The sequence below is a fragment of the Mastigoproctus giganteus genome, chromosome 2, assembly GCF_048544385.1.
Source record: "Mastigoproctus giganteus isolate SK-2022 chromosome 2, ASM4854438v1, whole genome shotgun sequence".
In the NCBI taxonomy this organism is placed as follows: Eukaryota; Metazoa; Arthropoda; class Arachnida; order Uropygi; family Thelyphonidae; genus Mastigoproctus; species Mastigoproctus giganteus.
In genome coordinates this window covers 40418138-40438720 of record NC_143576.1, presented here as the reverse complement: position 1 = coordinate 40438720, position 20583 = coordinate 40418138, and the positions used below count along the sequence as shown (strand labels likewise).

General features: G+C 37.2%; 1 protein-coding gene across 1 annotated transcript in view; it reads left to right on the top strand.

Moving 5' to 3' along the window:
- Positions 1 to 20583, top strand: part of LOC150089278 (uncharacterized) — a 158507-nt gene that overhangs the window by 16745 nt on the left and 121179 nt on the right. The window contains exon 2 of the mRNA XM_090368463.1: positions 11925 to 12069. Coding sequence (XP_090224589.1) covers positions 11925 to 12069 — 145 coding nt within the window. The remainder of the gene's footprint in view (positions 1 to 11924; positions 12070 to 20583) is intronic.

The following is a 20583-nucleotide window of genomic DNA, read 5'->3' as shown; positions in this document are numbered from 1 at the left end:
GCCCGAGCTATAACCGAAGTCTTGTCTAGATGATCCTGCAGTGCTTCTTTAATCAGTGCCTCCATTAATTTTCCTGGAACAGTAGTTAAACTCACAGGTCTATAATTACTTGTGTCAGCCTTTGATCGTCCTTTGTGAATCGGGTTCACATTTGCACATCTCCAGTCCATGGGTACCTCCCCTGAGTCCAAAGAAGCTCTCATAATTATGGCTAAGGGTTTGCTTACTTCCTTTGCTGCCTCCTTTAATATAACTGGAAAAATTCCATCCACCCTGGCTGTCTTTTATGGTTATCTTCAAAATTTCTCCTCGACTTTCCTCTCAGTTATTACAAATCATCTAGCTCACTTCCAGAGTTTAATTTACCTCTGGCATTCCTCCTCCCTGAATAACTCCTCATCTGTGAATGTAGATGCAAAATACTCATTTAGTTTGTTGGTCACCTGAGCAGGATCATCTACAGTTGAACCCTCAATATCCAGTGGACCAATCTGATTCATCCCTTTCCTTCTAGAGTTTACATAGGTAAAGAACTCTTTGCTGTTTTTCTTTTCATTCTTTGCCAAAGATTTCTCATAATCTGGCTTTGTCTGCCTAATCTCCTTTGTGGCTTGGTTGCAGACCAGCTTATATCTATCATAGGCTTCCATGTCACCCATTAATTTGTATTATTGTATTAATGTATCCCATGCATTTTTGTTCTCAGCCACGTGTCTCATTATTCCATCTGACATCCATTTAGGCCTAAACCTTGAACAATATTTCTTAATTGGTATGTAAAGCCTAGTAGCTTCCAAGATTAATTCTTTAAATGCTTCCCATTTTGAATTTGCTGTTGATAATATCATCAGTTGGTCCCGCTGTATAGAATTTAAATAGTCTCAACCTCCGTAGGTACCTTTACGAAAGCAAAAACCCTTCCCTTTATCCCTGATGGTAGTTACCGCTTTGAGTAAATCCTACTTGAGCACACTGTGATCACTGCCACCTAGTGGTTCCTTTATCTGCAAATTCTTAATGCATGAAGAATCACTACTGATAATCAAATCAAGAGTATTACTCTCTCTAGTTGCCTCCCGAACATGCTGATGCAGAAAACAATCATCCAATAAATCCACAAAAGCCTTGCTAGTGTGTGAGTGACCAACCCACAAATTCCAGTCAATATCCGGGAAATTAAAATCCACCATTATAGGACTCTCTGATTTACTGGCCCGCTCTATTTCCCTGTACAGTTTTTTATTTTACTCATCGGAGTCATTAGGCCTATAACACATTCCTACTCTCAATTTTGATCTCCCAATGCTTATGTCACACCAAATCGACTCGACACTGCACTGTCCAGCATTGTCGACTGGCTGCTCTTCCTTGCATTTTATGTGTTTCTTAACTAACAGCATAACCCCTCCTCCCTTCCTAGATCAGGTGACAAAGACCTTTATTTATGTAAACTCTAGAAGGAAGGGGATGAATGAGATTGGTCCGCTTGATATTGATGGTTCAACTATTGATGATCCGGTTGAGGCAGATGACGAACTAAATGAGTATTTTGCATCTATATTCACAGATGAGGAGTTCTGTAGGGAAGTGGAGGTAAGAAGCTTATCAGACTCCAGCAGGAAGCTAAATAATTTTGTAATAACTGAGAGCAAAGTGGAGGAAATATTGTTGAACCTAAGAATGGCACCTGGCATGGTGGGATCTGTCCACTTATATTAAAGGAGGCAGTAAGCAAATCCTTAGCCATAATTATGAGAACTTCCTTGGACTCAGGAGGTCCGCACTTACTGGAGATGTGCAAATGTGTCCCCGATTCACAAAGGGGGATCAATGGGCTAAACGAGTAATTATAGACTTATCAGTTTAACTTCTGTTCTAGGAAAAATAAAGAAGTCAGTGGTTAAAGAAGCACTGCAGGATCGTCTAAACACGACTGCAGTTATAGTTCAGACACAGCATGCGTTCGTTAAGGGGAAGTCTTGCCTGAACAACTTGATTGGATACTATGATGTGGTCACAATGGAACTCAATGCAAAAAATAATTTTGATATCATATACTTGGATTTAGGAAAACTTGATACTGTTGCACGTGGAAGACTACTGTACAAATTGGAGCAGTATGGCATTAAGGACAAGTTGCTGCTATGGATAAAGGGATGGTTGTGTGGTAGAAAACAGAGTGGTAATCAATGGACACTGCTATTAGTGGACTAATGTTATCAGTGAAATCCCCCAGGGTTCTGTATTAGACCCATTGTGTTTTCTGTATTTATCAATGATATTGATGAAGAGTAACATATATATATATATATCAGGCTTAATGTCCAAGTTTGTAGTTGATACAAAAGTTGGCAGGGTTGTCAATGCCAATAATGACAGTATGCTACTGAAACAGGATTTAGACAAGTTCAGCAGATGGGCTGAGAGATGACAACTGAAGTTTAACATTGACAACTGCAAATTACTGCATATGCGTAGCAGTAACCCCAGAGTAATGTACGAACTGTGCAGTACTACACTTAGTGAAGTGCAGAATGAAAAAGACGTGGCTTTATTATACGTCAGATATGAAGCTTTCTGACAGTGCAGACAGGCTGGAAGAGTGCAACGTTGTCTTGTCAATGATATATTGGAATTTTGCAAGCGGGGATACATAAGTGATTATCCCCATGTATAAGGCAATGATCAAGCACACCTTGAGTACAGCATACAGGTTTTCCACTTCCCTAATGTTACTCTGGGGTTACTGCTACACAAGTTCAGTATTTTGCATTTGTCAATATTAAACTTTAGTTGCCACCTCTCAGCCCATCTGTTCAACTTTTCTAGAGTCTACTGCTGTAGTGTTCTCTCATTACTGTCATTAACAACCCTGTCAACCTTCGTATTATCCGCAAACTTGGACATTAAGCCTGATATACCTTTATCACCCCAGGAGCTCAGATCTGGTGAGTATGGGCTTTGTGCACCCAGGGTTCAAAGATGGATATCATCATTCTTCTCTTTCTTGGTGATTCTCTTCTACTTCTGAACTTTGTTTTTTTTCTCTCTCTCTCTCAGGGTAATTCAGAATTTTTTTTGGCTCATGCAGCAGAAGCCTCAGGCTTCTTTGCACCATATTGCTAATAATAATAATAATCAGTATCACTGATAAATACAGAAAACAACAATGGGTGCAACACCTTGGAAACTCCACTAATAATGTTAGTCCACAAAGTCAACCATCCCTTTATCCATAGCAGCAACTTGCCATTAAGGCCTTACTGCTTCAATTTGTACAGTAGTCATCCATGTGCAACATTATCAAAAGTTTTCCTAAAATCCCAGTACATGATTTAAAAATAATTTTTTGCATCTGGTTTCCTTGTGATCACATCATAGTATCCAATCAAACTGGTCAGACAAGACTACCCCTTAACAAATCCATGCTGTGACTGAACTTTAACTACAGTCTTATCTAGATGATCTGGCAGTGCCTCTTTAATCAGTGACTCTATTATTTTCCCCAGGACAGAAGTTAAACTGACAGGTCTGTAATTACTTGTGTCACCCTTTGATCCCACCCCTTTGTGAATTTTGGATAAATGAGCACATCTCCATTCCATAGGTACTTCCCCCGAGTTCAAGAATGCTGTCATAATCATGGCTAAGGGTTTGCTTATTTCCTTTGCTGCCTCATTAAATATAACTGGATAGATTCCATTCACTCCAGGTGTCTTTCTTATCTTTAACTTCAACAATTTCTCCTCAACTTTGCTCTCAGTTATTACAAAATCCTTTAGATCCCTGTTAGTTTGATAAATTTCTGGCATTCTCCTCCCTTAATAATTCCTCATCTATGAACACGATGTACAATACTCATTCAGTTTGTGAGTTACCTGAGCAGAATCATCAACAGTTGAACCATCGATATCAAGTGGACCAATCTGATTTATCCCCTTCCTTTTAGGGCTTACATAAGTAAAGAAGTCTTTGCTGTCCCTCTTTGCAACCTTTGCCACAGTCTTCTCGTAATCTGCCTTCGCTTGCCTGACCTGCTATGACTTGATTACAGATTCGCTTATGTCTACCATAGGCTTCTCTGTCTTCTGATAATTTATATGCATACCATGCACTTTTCTTCTCTGCTACGAATCACATTAGTTCAATCTGAAATACATTTAGTCCTAAACCTTGAACAATATTTCTTAGTTGGTATGAAAGCCTAGTAGCTTCCAAAGTTAATTCCTTGAATGCTTCCCATTTAGAATTTGCTGTTGGTAACATCATCAGTTGGTCCCACTGTATAAAATTTAAAAACTGTCTGGGACCACTGTAGTCACCTTTACAAAAGTAGAAATCCTTCCCTTTACCCCTAATGATAGTTATATCTGTGAGTAAATCCCACATCAGTACACTGTGATCACTGCTACCTAGTGCTTCCTGTATCTGCACATTCTTAATTTATGAATAATGTCTGCTGAATAAATAAATAAATTAGTAGCTTCATCACCCTCACCTGCCACTCATTTTGGAGAGGTCTGCAATCAAATGGTGTCAGTGATTGGAGGAATCTTTATTCAAGGTTGTAGTTAGCCAGTCTTGTGTGATATTTTTCAGCTTGCACAACATGCAAATTAGCTGGTGGAGCATTATAAGGTTTGCTTGGCAGCTACTATCGGCTGTGTAAAATTTACTAAAAGAAAACAAAGAGCAACACATTTACCTGCTTGTACACTAATGCTATCAGCATAGTAATTAGATTTCAGTGAACTCACCATTAAGTCATAAAATAACTTCATGTTTCTGTTATAGGTATAACATAAATTTATCATGGAGTCAGCATTTGATGACTTATCCAATATAGGCAGTCCCCGTATAAAAACGGTACTTCTACAACACGGTTTCACTCTAACTCGCTTGATAAATTGCAGTAATCCTCGCAGAACACGGTACTTATAAAACAAGGTTTCACTCTAACACAGTTTAGAGAATTTCAGAAAACCTTGCATAACACAGTATTTTTGAGCAGTTGTGTAGAAAAAACTTTACTATTATTATGTTTGATGCAATTTTTCAACATTTCCCTTCTTTTTTTGTGAATCCTGCAGTTTTTTTTCCCCCAAAAAAAATTCTTTGGGAAATCCCTGTATTTTACTTTTTTTGGAAATCCTCATGTTAAGTTCTGTGCTATTGAACTTTTTCTTGTTTGAGACTACAAAAAAAAAAAAAAAAAAAAAAATTGTTACTTATAAGCATTACTATACTTTGTTCTTCAGAATCATATTGGAATAATTTCTTTGTTGCAAATTAAATTCCAGCCCTTAATTTTTCCTAAGGAACTTAGTCATAATTTGGGTTATTGTTATTTTGTTATTTGGTTTTTTTTTAGGAGCATTAGCAACTAAGGCCATATTGCTCCGGGATATGCGGTGGTCATTCCCTGACCTTTCCGCATGCTCCGTATTTGGTGGTGATGGGCTCGAACCCCGGTCTAATCAAGAAGCGTGTGCTATGCACTGCTGCTCCTTCCCACCTGGCTACGGAGGCGCCCATAATTTGGGTAACTGCCAATTTATTAAAGAATGTTTTCTAAATTGTTTTGTGCCAGCTGTGGAAAGCTGTTTAAAGAGGAAAAATCTAGTAAAAGTTTAATTACTATTGTATAACGCTCCGAGCCATCCAAAATATTTAAGTCACTGAAAATGTTGAAGTACTGTTCCTACCACCTAATATTATTATTATTAGCCGTATGGTGCAAGGAAACCAGAGGCTTATGCTGCACCAGCCAAAAAAAAAAAAAACAATTTCTGAATTACCGTGAGAGAGAGAGAGAGAGAACAAGAGTCAGAAGTAGAAGGGAATCACCAAGAAAGAGAAGAATGATGATATCCAGCTCAGGACCCTGGGTGTGCCAAGCCCATACTCAATATATATGAGCCCCCAAGGTTAAATATAACTTCTTTAATTCAGCCATTAGATCAAGGCATTATATCCCATTAAAACTCATTTCATCAGAAAATTTAAAATGGATTTTGAAGAAAACTGATTCGAATCTATTGAAGTGATGGAGGCATGGAAATATTTCTCAACCGTGGACTGTATCGGAATCATAACTTTATCGCTCAAAGAAATAAAACCATCAACATTAAAACAGTGTTGGAAAAATGTCTGGCCAGAGTCAGTTCATTCAGGAAATAGGGTCGAACTGGCAGAAAATGAAATTGGTGCGATAGTAGATATTGCCAAGTTGGTAGGAGGGGGAAGGTTTGATGATATGACTACTGAAGAAATTCAAGAATTACTGGTAGAAAAGAGGCTGGTGAAGCAAATTTGGTGGAAATGGCATCAGAGGTAAACCAAATGAATTCCTAGAATCACGCGCAGATTAAAATTCTGAAGTTCCAAATTTTACACTAAAAAGCATATGGGAAGACATAAACTTAGGCGAGCAATTATAATCCTATTTTATGCATGCAGATCTTTCAACTGAAAGGAGCACAAAGTTCAAAAGGGAGCTTCAAAAATGCTTAGCTGCAATACCTTGAAATTTGCAAAGATCTATCATGCAAAAGCAAACAAACCCAGATTACTGATTTTAGAGCAGAAGATACATGAAAGCTAGATGCTGCAGAAGAAAGTTCAGAAGGCGAAGATATTCTGCAACAGAGAAAATGTTCTCGTTTGATTGTGCTTAGCAGCAGTGAAGAGGCAGAAAATTAAATGAATGTACATTATCCGACATATATGTATTATAGTTTGTAAGATGTTTGTGCAGTTATTATTATTTTTAATAAAAATTAAGTTTCTGATAGTTATAAAATGATATATTTTTGTTGGCTTTTGGAACATAACCCTCCTTTTTGGGGGAGTTATGTTCCAAAACAACAAAGTATTAGACCGTATTCCCGGAGAAGAGACTGTATACAAAAGTGTGAATACTGTAGCAAGTGATGAACCAAGTGAGCATCTGTCATACCCTGAAGAATTTCTCGACAGCTTAATACCAACTGGAATGCCTCCTCACAAGCTAAAACTGAAAGTAGGTGGTGTAATCATGCTGCTACGGAATCTTATGCCCTCAAGGGGATTCTGCAATGGAACAAGATTGATAATTATGCATCTACAAAAACACAATGTAGAGGCTCGTGTAATAGATGGATTGAACTTAGATACTGTTCTCATACCACGCATACCTCTTATTCCATCTGATACAAATATGCTTTCAAATTCAAAAGAAGACAGTTTCCTATACGAATAGCGTTTTCAATGACCATCAATAAGTCACAGGAACAGACGTTTGAAAGAATATGCTTATGCTTTCCGAAACCTGTATTGAATCACAGTCAACTTATGTTGGTCTTTCAAGAGTTAAATCAATAGACTCATTAAGTGTTGTATCTGAAAAGAATGAAATTTTTAATTGCATTTATAATGAAATTTATGAATAAATAAATTAAATGTGTTGATATTTAATTAATAACCTTTAGGATATGATGCTGATGGCATATGTTACTTTGGGTACAACTAGTTGTATAGATTTAAAAACTGTCTGAGACCACTGTAGTCATCTTTATGAAAGCAAAAACCCTTGCCTTTATCCCTGATGGTAATTACTTCTTTGAGCAAATCCCACATCAGTACACTGTGATCACTGCCTCTTAGTGGTTCCATTTTCTGCAAATTCTTAATGCATGAATAATCACTGCTGATAACACTAGCCAACAATTTTAAACTTTTTTTTCAAAACACGAACAAAATCAACTGATTTTGACTAAATTGCATGTGCTTAAAACAAAAATAACAGTAGAAAGTTTGTAGCATGTCACATTTTCGTGTTGTGGCTTCGGGCTGCTTTTTTCCTCCCCAAAAATTGTGAATTTTTACTTATATAAGTGTGGCACAATTTTAACGATCAGACACCTTTTAATTGACTGTCCAGATTTTAGCAGCACCCGTTTTACCGCTTTTAATCATCTGACTGAGCCTTATACACTCAGTCAGATTTTATTCGACAATGACAACGTGTCTGCTGTTTTTAGCTATTTTAAATCAATAGAGGTTTTTAATTGTATTTAAAATTTATATTATTGTTATCTCTTTGATTTATTTTTTAGATATTTGTTATTATATATCTGGACATGGTGGCCTAATTAATTTGGTCACCGAGAGCTTAAATTTTTAGATATTACCTGGCCTTGGCGCATTGTATCCTTAGTTGCTAATGTGCCAAAAAATCCAAACAAACAAACAAACTTATATAAGTGTACTTTTTTTTTTTATGAAAACCTCAAACACGAGAGGTATTAGAACCTATAATACCAAGTACTATAGGTTCTAATGAATTGGAAGAAAAATGCTTGGGTTGGAGGTTGAGAAGACGAAAGAAGATATTTGTTGACTTGAACTTCTGTAGACTGTAATTTTCAGGAAATACGCATGAAGGAAGGTTGTTCCAGAAAACAGCAGTTGAATGAATAAACGAGGAAGATGAAAAGTTGGGTCTGCAAGTTTGAAGTTGGGCAGTAAATGAATTTTGTCCGATGGCGGCACGTGTTTGGACTGTTTTGGAAGAGACAGAGCTGGAATAATAGAAGCCAATTCAGAAGAACAGTCCCCATGGAAGTATCTAGAAAAGGCGTGCAGCAGAAACAGTAAGTCTATGAGACAGCAAGTGGAGAGACTCTGTTAGAGAGGAGTCATTAATTAACCTAACTGCCCTCTGCTGAATGGAATCTAGAAACCTGAGAGAGGTTTTGGGGGCACTGCCCCAGTTGTGAGAACAATATTCCATGGTAGGGCGGATATGCGATTTGTACAGAGTGAAAAAAAGAGCGAAAGAAAAAACCAAGTTTTTTAGATGCAGAGGAAGCAATATTTGTAATGTGCTTGTGCCAAGAGAGATTAGAAGTCAGAGTAATCACCAAAGATAAGCATAGGAGCAGAAGAATCCTTTTTGCGAGATATAAGACAAGATATAAATTCAAATTAAGAACAGACAGATGTAGAATAGATGTGTGGAAATTTGCCTTTAGCCAGCGAGTGGTTAATTGCTGGAACAAACTTCCATTTGTCGTTGTGGAAGTTGATAGGTTAAATAAATTTAAGGATGAACTGGACAGGCATTTGGAGGGAATGGTGTGATTTTTTTTTTTTTTTTTTTTTTGGCTGATGCTGCATAAGCTCATATACTTGCTTTCTTGCATCACATACCACTACTACTACTACTACTGAGTTTTAGAAGGATTGAAATCAACTAAGTTGTCTTTGCCCCACTGGAGAATTACCTGGAGATCGGCATTTAAGGAATTGGTAGCGGATATTCGAGAAGTTGAAGCTGATTGAGCAGGACTAGGTTTCTCAAAATGGAAAGTGGATTGCAATGTGCTATCATCGGCAAAACTATGGATAGGATTTCTAGTCAATGGAAGAAGGTCATTTATATACAAGAGGAAAAGAGTGGGAGAAAGAACTGAACCTTGGGGGATACCAGCATTAGTCGAGAATTTAGAAGGAGAGCCATCTACCATCACCCTCAGTGAGCGATCAGGGAGAAAACTGAATAACCAATTACAAAAAACAGTTGGCAAACCATAAGATAGAAACTTATTTAAAAGACCTTTATGCCAAACATGATCGAAAGCCTTTGAGATGTCAAGAGCAACTGCTTGTGTTTCACCAAACTTTTTCATTGAATTTGTCCATAAATGGGTAACATAAGCCAGAATATCACCAGTGGATCAACACTGATGGAATCCATACTGGCGATTATTGATCAGACGAAAGGTTTCTAGGTAGTTTAAGAGTTGGCGGTTAATTGATTTCTCCATTACTTTAGAAAGAGTAGAAGTAATTGCAATGGGACGATAGTTGGATGGGGGGATTTGTCACCCTTTTTAGGAACTGACTGGATATGAGCAAGTTTCCAAGCAGAAAGAAAAACACCTTTGGAATAAGAAAGTGAAAAAAGGCAGCAAAGAACAGGAGTAAGTTCAGGAGCACAGGTTTTGAGAATAAGTGGAGAAATACCATTAGGGCCTGGAGCATGCTAGGAATGGTGGGAGGTGTTTTACCATTATCATTAATACATGAGCTGGGAAAAAAATGGGATGCTAGCAGGTAGCAAGGATAAAGGTCAGCTTTATCCTTGGCCAAAGTGACAACGGAACCATCTGGTTTTGACAGAGATGGACAAAAGTTGGGGCTAATGGCTTTGGCACGAGACCAGAATGCTCGGCCGCCATTAGGGTAAGAAGCAAGTTTTCTACTCTTAGTCTGTTCGAAATCTAGTTTGGACTGATTAATAACTGCTTTACAATTGTTGCGAGCTTTGCTGTAGGCAGAAAATGAAACTGAAGAATTGGAAACAAGCCAATTATGATATGCAACATTCTTCTCTTGAACAGCCTTAGCACATTTATTGGAAAACCAAGGTTTAGATAAAGGACGAGATTTTAAAGTGGAGTGTGGTATAAAGGATTCCATTCCTACAAGAATAATTTTACTGACACAATCTGAGCAAATGTTGACATCAGAAGTTTTGAAACAGTAATCCGACCAAGTTAAAGAAGAAAAGAAATCTCCAGGTCATCCTATTTTGCATTCTTGTAATGCCAAACAACACTAGGTTGGGAATATCCATGAGATAACGGCTCCATTGGAGAAGAGACAATCACCAAGTTGTGATCTGAGGTGCCTAAAGGACATTCACTTCAACCGTGTACTTAGAAGGGTTGTTTGTGAGAAAAAGATCAAGTGTGTTGGCTGTATGGTTAGGATTGTCCGGTATTCTTGTAGGTAAATGAACGATCTGTGTAAGGTCATTAGTAATTGCAAAGCCTCAGCATCTCGACCAGCTGGGTCAGTGTGACTAGAAAACAGAAGCCAGCTGGAGTTGTGAACACTAAAATCACCAAGGAAAATTACCTCACTGTTAGGAAAGTTGGACTGGAGAAAGTGAAGTTGCAAAGAGAGGAGGAAGTCAAAGAGCTCCAAGTGATTAGTGGAGTTGGGAGAACGGTAGAGACAACAGATGAATTTGACACAATGAGGTTAGAGAGATTTTAAGCCAGAGAAGATCGAAAAGAGGAGATTCCAAATTACCAAGTCTCCGACAGGGAATATCGAAATGGATATATGCACAAGTATCACCTTTGAGGCGAAAGGAATCACACAGCAAATAAATTGGGCAACTGAGATGAGCAGTAGTTGAATCAACTGATAACTGAGATTCTGTCAGAAAAAGTACATGGGGTTTGGCAGACTGCAAGTAACATCGTTGAGATTAGTGATTATGAAGAAATTTCTTGGATAAAAAAAATGTTCTGTAAAGTTATGAGGAATTTCACTCATCTAGTTCAGTGGTATGTAATGTTGGGAGGGTAACAATTTTTTATTGATTATTTTCAAGATAAAACTCTGAAGTGTGTAAAATATAAATGTGAGTGAGTTGTTTGTTTTGTCAATAAAAAATTATTTACTACCAAACTATGTCAGTTGTTTTAATTGACTCTTGTATACATCTGAATAAAGAGATCTCCCAAATATTGCTATGTTTTTGTAGTAGTGTAACACTGTATGACATACTCATTTCAGTGCAGTTGTCATTTCAGAATATTCTAGTCTGGCATCCCTGATTGTTTTTGATGCACTTGAGCATGGTGGAAGTAGTGGATAGTTTCCTGATAAATTTACTTTATTTAAATAACCAAATTTTATTATTATTTTTTTTTACATTCATTTCAGTTTAGTTTGTTTTGACTATCGTGGTTAGTGCTCTACTAGTATCCTGTTTCTGGCTATCATCAACAGTAAAATTATTGTAATGAAGAAAATTTCAGGATGAATGGTGTTGATTTTTAAGCATTTCTTCATGTTAATGTGAATCTTATTTACTTTGGTAATCTATACCATAAATATACATTTTTATTTTATTTATTTCTTAGTTATTTGACGGTACAAGCTTTACATATACATATCTTCTGGCAGACACCATAACTAGGGAAGCAATAGTGATTGATCCTGTTCTTGAACAAGTAGAACGTGATTTGAAGCTTATAAAGGAACTTAATTTAAAACTTATTTATGCAGGTAAAATATTTCTATACAAATATAAAAAAAAGAATTTAAATTATCATTAAACACATTTCCTAAGCATCGTGAAATATTTCTTTCTTAAGGTTTTTGAATCTGACAAAGAGGTCCCTAAAATCAATAATAATATTAATTACAATAATCTGATTTCTGAATGTCTGATTTTGAACTTTGAATCTTAAGACACAAATATTTTGGATACCAGAAATTCAATTTACAAATCAAAGCATGATCTTATAAACTTTTTCTCAATTTAACAAACTTCATATTTTGAAAGTAAAACAAATTAGAATGAAATTTAGTAGAATCTAGTAGATCCAGCAGTGTTGTGACTTGCCCAGATTTTTGAATGTGACGAATTTGAATTATAACGATAATAGAATTGTTGGTATTAAAGTGTACACTTCCCAAAAGATTATGCAGCATTCTGACAGAACTGGAACAGAATTATAATGCATTATTCACCTCTGAAAAGTTTTCTGAGTAACAAAAATATTAGCAATATCAATAATGAAAGCTGAACTCTGTTTTACAATAGTGCCCCCACGCCCTACATAACCACTGTAGGGCATGGGGGCACTCTTTAGTGGATATATGTCCACTGCAAGTGCTCTCACTAGTTTATTGCATCTCATGAATAGGCACATTATAGCCACTACAGCCTATGTGCCACTAAACCCCTATAGCACACACACACACATTAGTTTATTGATAACTGTTGAAGTTATCAATAAACCATGAAATGTATATCATCTGCTGCTGCTGGTATACATTTACTGTGTATATCTGCCATTTGGGTCCAGATTAATATTAGTATTAATATTGTAATGGCTAAAATAGAGCTTTTCTAAGTGGGTATATCAACTTTTGGAATATGTCATATTCCAAAGGGTGTTACCAAAATTTGGCATCATATAAGTATAGCCATTACAAGGTTATCAGTGGGCACTGCTCTTGTTTTTACTATGATTTTTTTTTTTTTAAATATTGATGTAATTGGTTGATTAAAATACAATTGTTCAATAATATGTCAAAAAAAAATTAACATTTATTTCTTCATGTACTTCATGGTTGGTGAGCTCATTCCTGTCATTTCTCTTGAAAGCTAATAGCTGGATATGTGGCTGCATGCTATACACAAGGTTACTTAAATTTAAATTGGAAAAGGATGGATGTGTGGAAATTTCCCCTGAGAGTGATTCTTAGAGTAAACTTCCACCTGGTGTTGTGGAAGTAGGTAATTTTAATAAATTTAAAGGATTAGACATATTATCAGAACAAGCTGGAGCAGTGTGGCATTAAGGGCAAGTTATTGCTATGGATAAAGGGATGGTTGAATGGGAGAGACAGAGTGTAGTTATCTGTGGGCACTGCTCTTTTTGGACTAATGTTATTAGTAGGATTCCCTATGGTTCAGTGCTGGACCCATTGCTGTTTTCAATATTTATCATGATATTTATGAAGTATATCAGGCTAAATGTCTAAGTTTTCAGATGATAGAAAGGTTGGCAGGATGGTTAACAAAAGTTATCAGGGTGAGCTACTGCAACAAGATTTAAGAAAATTGGTTGATGGGTTGAGAAATAGCAGTTGAAATTTAACATTGACAAATGTGCAAGGTACTGCACATGGGTAGCACTAACCCAAAGTAACTTATCAACTCCGTGGTACTACACTCAGGATAGTGGAGAATGAAAAAGACTTGGGGGTAATTGTGCATTCAGATATGAAATTCTGTGAGCAGTGCAGACATCCTGCCAGGACAGCTCATGGGGTTTTGTCAATGATATACAGATACACTGCAAGCAGGCATAAGGAAGTGATTATCCCTTTGTATAAGGCCATGGTTAGGCTGCATCTTGGGTACTGTATACAGGTGTGGAGACCTCACTTTAGGAAGAATGTAAATCTGCTGGAACTGGTGCAGAGTGGGCAACCAGACTGGTGATGGAAACAGAAGGGTGCTCTTACCTAGAAAGGCTTTAGTTTGGCAAATTGCAGCGTCTTGAGTAGGCACCTTCCAGGAGATCTGATAGAGATGTTTAAAGCCCTGAATGGATTGAGTAAGTTGAATGTTAATGGTATTCTTCAACGTGCTGACACACACACATGAAGGGACATAAATTCAAGTTGAGCAAGGATGGTTGCAGAATAAGTGTGTGGAAGTTTGCTTTCAGCCAGCAGATGGTTGATTGTTGAAACAGGCTTCCATCTGTTGTTGTGGAAGTGGATGGGTTGAATAAATTCATGGAAGAACTAGACAGATTCTTGGAGGGTATGGATGGCTTAACTGTGTAGATTTTTTTCTTTCTTTTTTTTTGGCTGATGCTATATAAGCTTGCTTTCTTGCATAATTTGCCCCTCTTACTACAACTTCTATTACTAGGTCTGGAAGCCTCATTTTATGAAGGATGTGGATCTGCCAGGATGGGTACATAGAAAGCAGTGAGATTAGTGAGGAAAACAAAGGATGCTTTACCAGGGAAGGCTTCTGTTTTGCAAATTGAGTATCTGGAGACTAGGCACCTGCAAGGAGATCTGATTGAGGTGATTGTGTTTGCATTGAATAAACTCAATTTTGATGAAATCTTTCTTGATCGGACGACACATACACACAAGGAGACTTAAATTGAAATTGAGAAATGGCGGTTGTAGCATAGATGTGTGGAAGTTTGCCATCAGCCTTTGGGATTGTTGGAACAAACTTCTATCTTGTGTTGTAGAGTTGGGTAGTCTAAACTAAGGAAGAACTAAAGAAACTGGTGATATGGGAAGTGTATTTTTTTTAGTATGAACCAGAGCTGTAATGCTCAATATAGTACGTAGAACACTTCGTACGATACAGAAGTGTTCTACGTACTATATCGAGGCAAACTTCTCTTATTATTTTATTTTTTATTTATTTATTTTTTTGCGGGTGTTGTATAAGCTTGCTTTCTTCCATCATTTGCCACTACTAATACTAAACGGGCTTAGCCAATTTCAGTTGGTATTGATTTGGTTATGTTTGTGTTTGTTACCACACATTCTTTCTAACCAGCATTCCTTCTATGTTGTGCAGCTGTACTGTCACTGCACAGTGTTTTTGTAGGAGTCACTCACCAAATTTTTTGAGTAAATACTACATATTTTGAATGCAGCTGAATATGGCCATGGCTTGGTCCCACATGGTCACAGCCTGCCAGGAAGCCTCATGAAGGGTTCACATATTTCTAGTACTGGACTACAAATCATGCTTAGTTTCTGTCAGGAACCATACGTGCAGGAAAACCTGGAAGAACCACACCACAAACAATTCAAAGAAATTATTTTTTCGGGAAAAGGTACCTCCTAACCTTCACTGATAAAAGATTGCATTGTTTTACTGTCGGTAAAGTATATATGGGAGCTGTATACCTACTCTGTAATTTATAGAATTTGTTAAAACTGTCAGGAGTAGTTTTCATAATGCTAATTTTATATTTGAAAAATCTGTTTAACCTAATACAGTTATAATTATCTGTTATTGAATTATTTTCCAATTCTTGCGTAAAAAATCACACAATTGTTTTTGTTATTAATGATAATAATAATTATTTTTGCATGACAGGGGGCTGTGCAACAGTGTAAGTGTGCAAAGTGATATTTATTTTTCACACTAAGAACATAAATTAGAGGGAATTTTATGTCCCATACCCTTGTCTATATTTCTAATCCAAAACAAAGGAAGTTGCATACCATTGCATTTATCATTGACTTAAAAGATAAGAACAAAAAGGGTGGGGTGTTGAATTATTTTTGGCACTTACATAATGTGTTGGTGTGAAAGTTTAGAAAGGACTGATCTCAAGGATGTAAGGAAGCAGACCTTTTCTGCATCTGCAAAAAAAAAAAAAAAAAAAAAAGGAAGAAGAAAAAAAAAAACTTGCCCATTTACTCATTTATTATTAAATAGTGACTGTCTAATTATGCTTTAAAATTACGTAAGCTCTATGCCTTAACCACCATGGTAGGTAATTTATTCCAGTCATCCATAACATGGTGCTCAATGGTAAACTTCATATGTTGTGATTCTGTTCCTTCCTTAATTTTGTTACACCCTAATTTTAGTCTCTCCAACCAGTGAAAATATACTTCCTTTGTTCATTTTACAGATTTTCTTCAGGGCCTTCTCTACTTCATCATAAAAAAATTAAAAAAATAAATAAATAAAAAAGTTGTAAATAAAATCCATTATTACTTTTTGATGCAGTAATATACTTTACATCTGTTCATGTATTACTTAATTTATTTCTGACATATTCTAGTTCTGAATTCCTCGGAAATTATTCAGTTTTGGTTGTTGTAAGCCCAAATAGGACAACTGAGTTAGCAGGTGTAATCTTTTCTCCTGATTTTGAAAGCTACTTTTGTGCTGTCATTGGTCATTGTTTCTGCAGTTAGTTTGGAAATGCAGATCAGAGATGGCAGCACATAATAGAAAAATTAAGACAATTTGTGCTTTAACAGACACATTGTTTGAAGTGACCTTCAAAATGTAGATCTATGTACATGTTCTCAAGACTCCCACACATAAAGCGTTAAATCATAAACAGACTTTGATATTTTCCCCATACTCATTGGTGTCATCAAGGGTGATTAGAAACAAGAAGGCCTCAGGAATACTTTGAGGGACTCTATTTACTGGTCTGTTTATGACTACTTCTCTTGCTCTAATTTTTTAGCCAGCTCCTGACTGAAGCAGACTTTTAGGATATTAATAAGAAGGATATTAATAACAATCCAAATTTGCTCCAGTTTATGTAATAGCATTTTGTGCGGAAACCATATCAAAAGCTTTACTGAAGTCAGGATAAATAGTGCCAAAGTTGTTTATTGCATCCAACTGTTCTATGAATTTGTCATAGAACAGCTGGATGCAATCACTGACTTAATGGAACACAAAATAAAGAGGAAGCCTTGCTTGTCCAATCTAGTTGATTGGTCAGGCAAGGCTTCCTATTTATGAACCATTTTGCGTTCCATTAAGGATACTATTCCTATCGAGATGGTTTTGTAATTGTTAACAGGATGGACTATTTTTATAGCAAAGGAAATAGAAGAGGTGCAATATGAAAAACTGCTACTTTTGGGGTGTGGAATATGCAGACTAATAGTTTAATGTTACCTATAAGCAGAGGTGAAATTGATTCTTGCAGTGTTTCTGTTGGGATGTGCAACAGCCCAGAAAGCAAAGTGTGGCAGGCTATGTGGTATGTTAGCGATCCTCATGGGACACACAAATAATATTATTATTATTATTATTATTATTATTAGCCATATGGTACAAGGAAGCCTGAGGCTTATGCTGCACCAGCCAAAAAAAAAAAAAAAAAAAAAAAAAAAATTCCCCGAGTTACCCCCTGAGAGAGAGAGAGAGAGAGAGAAGTATAAAGGAATCACCAAGAAAGAGAAGAATGATGATATCCAGCTCAGGACCCTGGGTTTGCCAAGCCCATACTCACCAGATGTGAGCCCCCGGGAATGACTAAAAGCGAAAAGAGGCACATTTAAACTTGATTAGGCACTAATGCTAGAAGGATAGTTAGTAAATTTGATGAATGTGGTGCCACTGTGACATAGGGGATGCAGAATTTGAATTCAATGAGTACATGTACAGGAAGGATGTATATGTAATTTCATTATAGTGGTACCTAAAGATTTCCTCTACGAATTTTATCTCTGTGTTGAGCTTCTCTGCCAAATAAATCATATGCTGGTTTGTGTGCTAGTTGTATGCCAGTTGAGTGAGGTCAGTTGAGGCCACTGCAACATTGATTCAGTTTGATCTGACATAACCATTTAGGCAAAAATGAGAGTAGGAGTATGTTATAGGTCAAAATAATGTGTTGAATTTATTGAACAGCTATACAGACAAATAGAGTTGGTCAGTAAATCAGAATATCTTTAAATAGGGGTTTTTAACTTTTCATATTTCAGACATTGACTAAAACTTGTAATTGACCACTCACACAGTGACAAAACTTTTCTGAGTTTATTGGATGACTGTTTTCTACACCATGTTACGGTAATAATCATATTACAGTAATGTAATATGATTACTAATCATATTAAAGTAATGGTTTCCAACTGGTGTGCTGTAAGGTTACAAAAAACTGTTGAGTTCAATGGCAGTCACTATGCAGGGTGTCTCAAAAATACATGCCATAACTTCAGGAATGGCACCTCCGTAGCCAGGTGGGCAGGAGCAGCAGTGCGTAGCACACGCTTCTTGATTAGACTAGGGTTCAAGCCCTTGGCGACCAAATACGGAGGATGCGGAAGGGTCAGGAATGACCACCGCATATCCCCAGAGCAATATGGTCTTAGTTGCTAATGCTCCTAAAAAACCAAATAACAACAATAACTTCAGGAATGAGTTCCTCATATGTAGACAATAAAAATATTTTATATCAACATAGTTCCGGAAATGCTTGGTTCCCGAGTTATTAACCGGAATGTCTTATCTCCTGCAGGTGATTTCCTTCATCACAAGGTACTGACAGAACCTGGTGGTTTTCCATTCCAACCATGTACTCAAATCAGGAGCAAGCGGATATGCACTTTATGTACGGTTTGGCGGATGGCAATGCTCAGGAGGCTCGTCATTTGTACCACGAAAGGTTCCCAGAATGAAGATGTCCAGACAGGAAAATGTTTGAAGGTATCTATTACCGCCTTTGTGAACATGGGACCTTTACACCTCGTGCTGCCAACAGAGGACGACCAAGATCTACGACTCCTAAAGTAGAAGAGGAGATTTTGGATGTTGTGCATGCCACTCCTGGAATCAGCACACGCAGAATAGCAATGCAACTGGCTGTTAAACATTCAACTATTTGGAGAATTTTGCGAGAACACCAACTGTATCCTTACCATCTGCAATGGGTACAGGCCTTGTCACCAGCAGATTACCCTGCACGAGTAATGTTCTGCTAGTGGTTCTTGCAGCAGTGTGGTACAGCTCCTCACTTTCCTGCCTTAGTGATATTCACAGATGAAGCACAGTTCACACGAGACGGAATCCAAAACTTTCACAAGCAGCATGTACGGGCTGAGGAAAACCCACATGCAATTGTGGCAGATTGTGAGACAATACGAAATATGCCAGGAATTTGGCATCGTCTTCACGAGTCCATGAGATGTCAATGTGAGGCCTGTATTCAGGCAGAAAGTGGACATTTTGAACAATTACTATAAGGTGATGTGAACAGTTAAGTGTCATAGACAGACCTTCAAAACTTGGAAACCAAGCATTTCCGGAACTATGTTGATATAAAATATTTTTATTGTCTACGTATGAGGAACTCATTCCTGAAGTTATGCCGTGTATTTTCGAGACACCCTGTATAGGTGTGCTGTTGATACACGTCTTTTAACTTCAAGTGTGACTTCAGTAACAAATGATTGGGAGTCAATGAGAGAGAGAGAAATTCTCTTAATCTGATTATCAGCAGTGACTCTTTGTGCATTAGAAATCTCCATAGAAAGGAACCAGGTGAGAGTGATTATAGGATATTGATGTATCATCTGACTACTGTCAAAGTAAATGGAGGGATTTGCTTTCATAGAGGTGACTATAAATGTGTCAGTTTTTTTAAATTGTATTTATTGGGCCAACTGGTGATTTTTATCAACTGCAAATTCTAAATGGGAAGCATTTCGGGAAGTACTTATAGAAGCTATTAGGCTTTTTATATCAACTAAGGGATATTGCTAAGAGAAGTAAGGCCTTGACCTAAATGGATGTTAGAGGAACTGATGGGACAAGTGGCAAAGAAGAAAAGTATGTGGGATGCAAATCAGGGGGATACAGAAACCTACAGTAGATCATCAGGTCATGAAGATGGTTAGACATCTTCATTAGATATGGATGGTATAACTGTTGATGATCCCGCTTAGGTTTTTGATAAACTGATTAGATATTTTTCGTCTATATTCATGCGTGAAGAATTTTTTAAGGATAGAAATACCAGAAATAAATAACAGGTTATAAATGGAAACTGGTTTGTTTGTTTGTTATTTGGTTTTTAGGAGCATTAGCAACTAAGGCCATATTGCTCCGGGATATGCGGTGGTCATTCCCTGACCTTTCCGCATCCTCCGTATTTGGTGGTGACGGGCTCGAACCCCGGTCTAATCAAGAAGCGTGTTCTACGCACTGCCGCTCCTTCCCACCTGGCTACGGAGGCGCCATGGAAACTGGATGACATTGTGATAACTGAGAGGAAAGTTGAAACCAGAAATTATTTTTGCAGCTAAAAGTAAATAAGGCATACAAAACGGTGGGATCTATCCAGTTATATTAAGAGAGGCAACAAATGTGGTAAGCAAACTTTTTGCCGTAACTATATGGTACTCCTTGGATTCAGTGGCGGTCTTTATGGATTGGAGGTGTGTTAGTATCTCCCCACTTCTCGATGGGGGATAAAGGGAGAAGTGGGGAGATACTAACACATCTCCAATCCATAGTCCTGCATTACTTCAACCAGT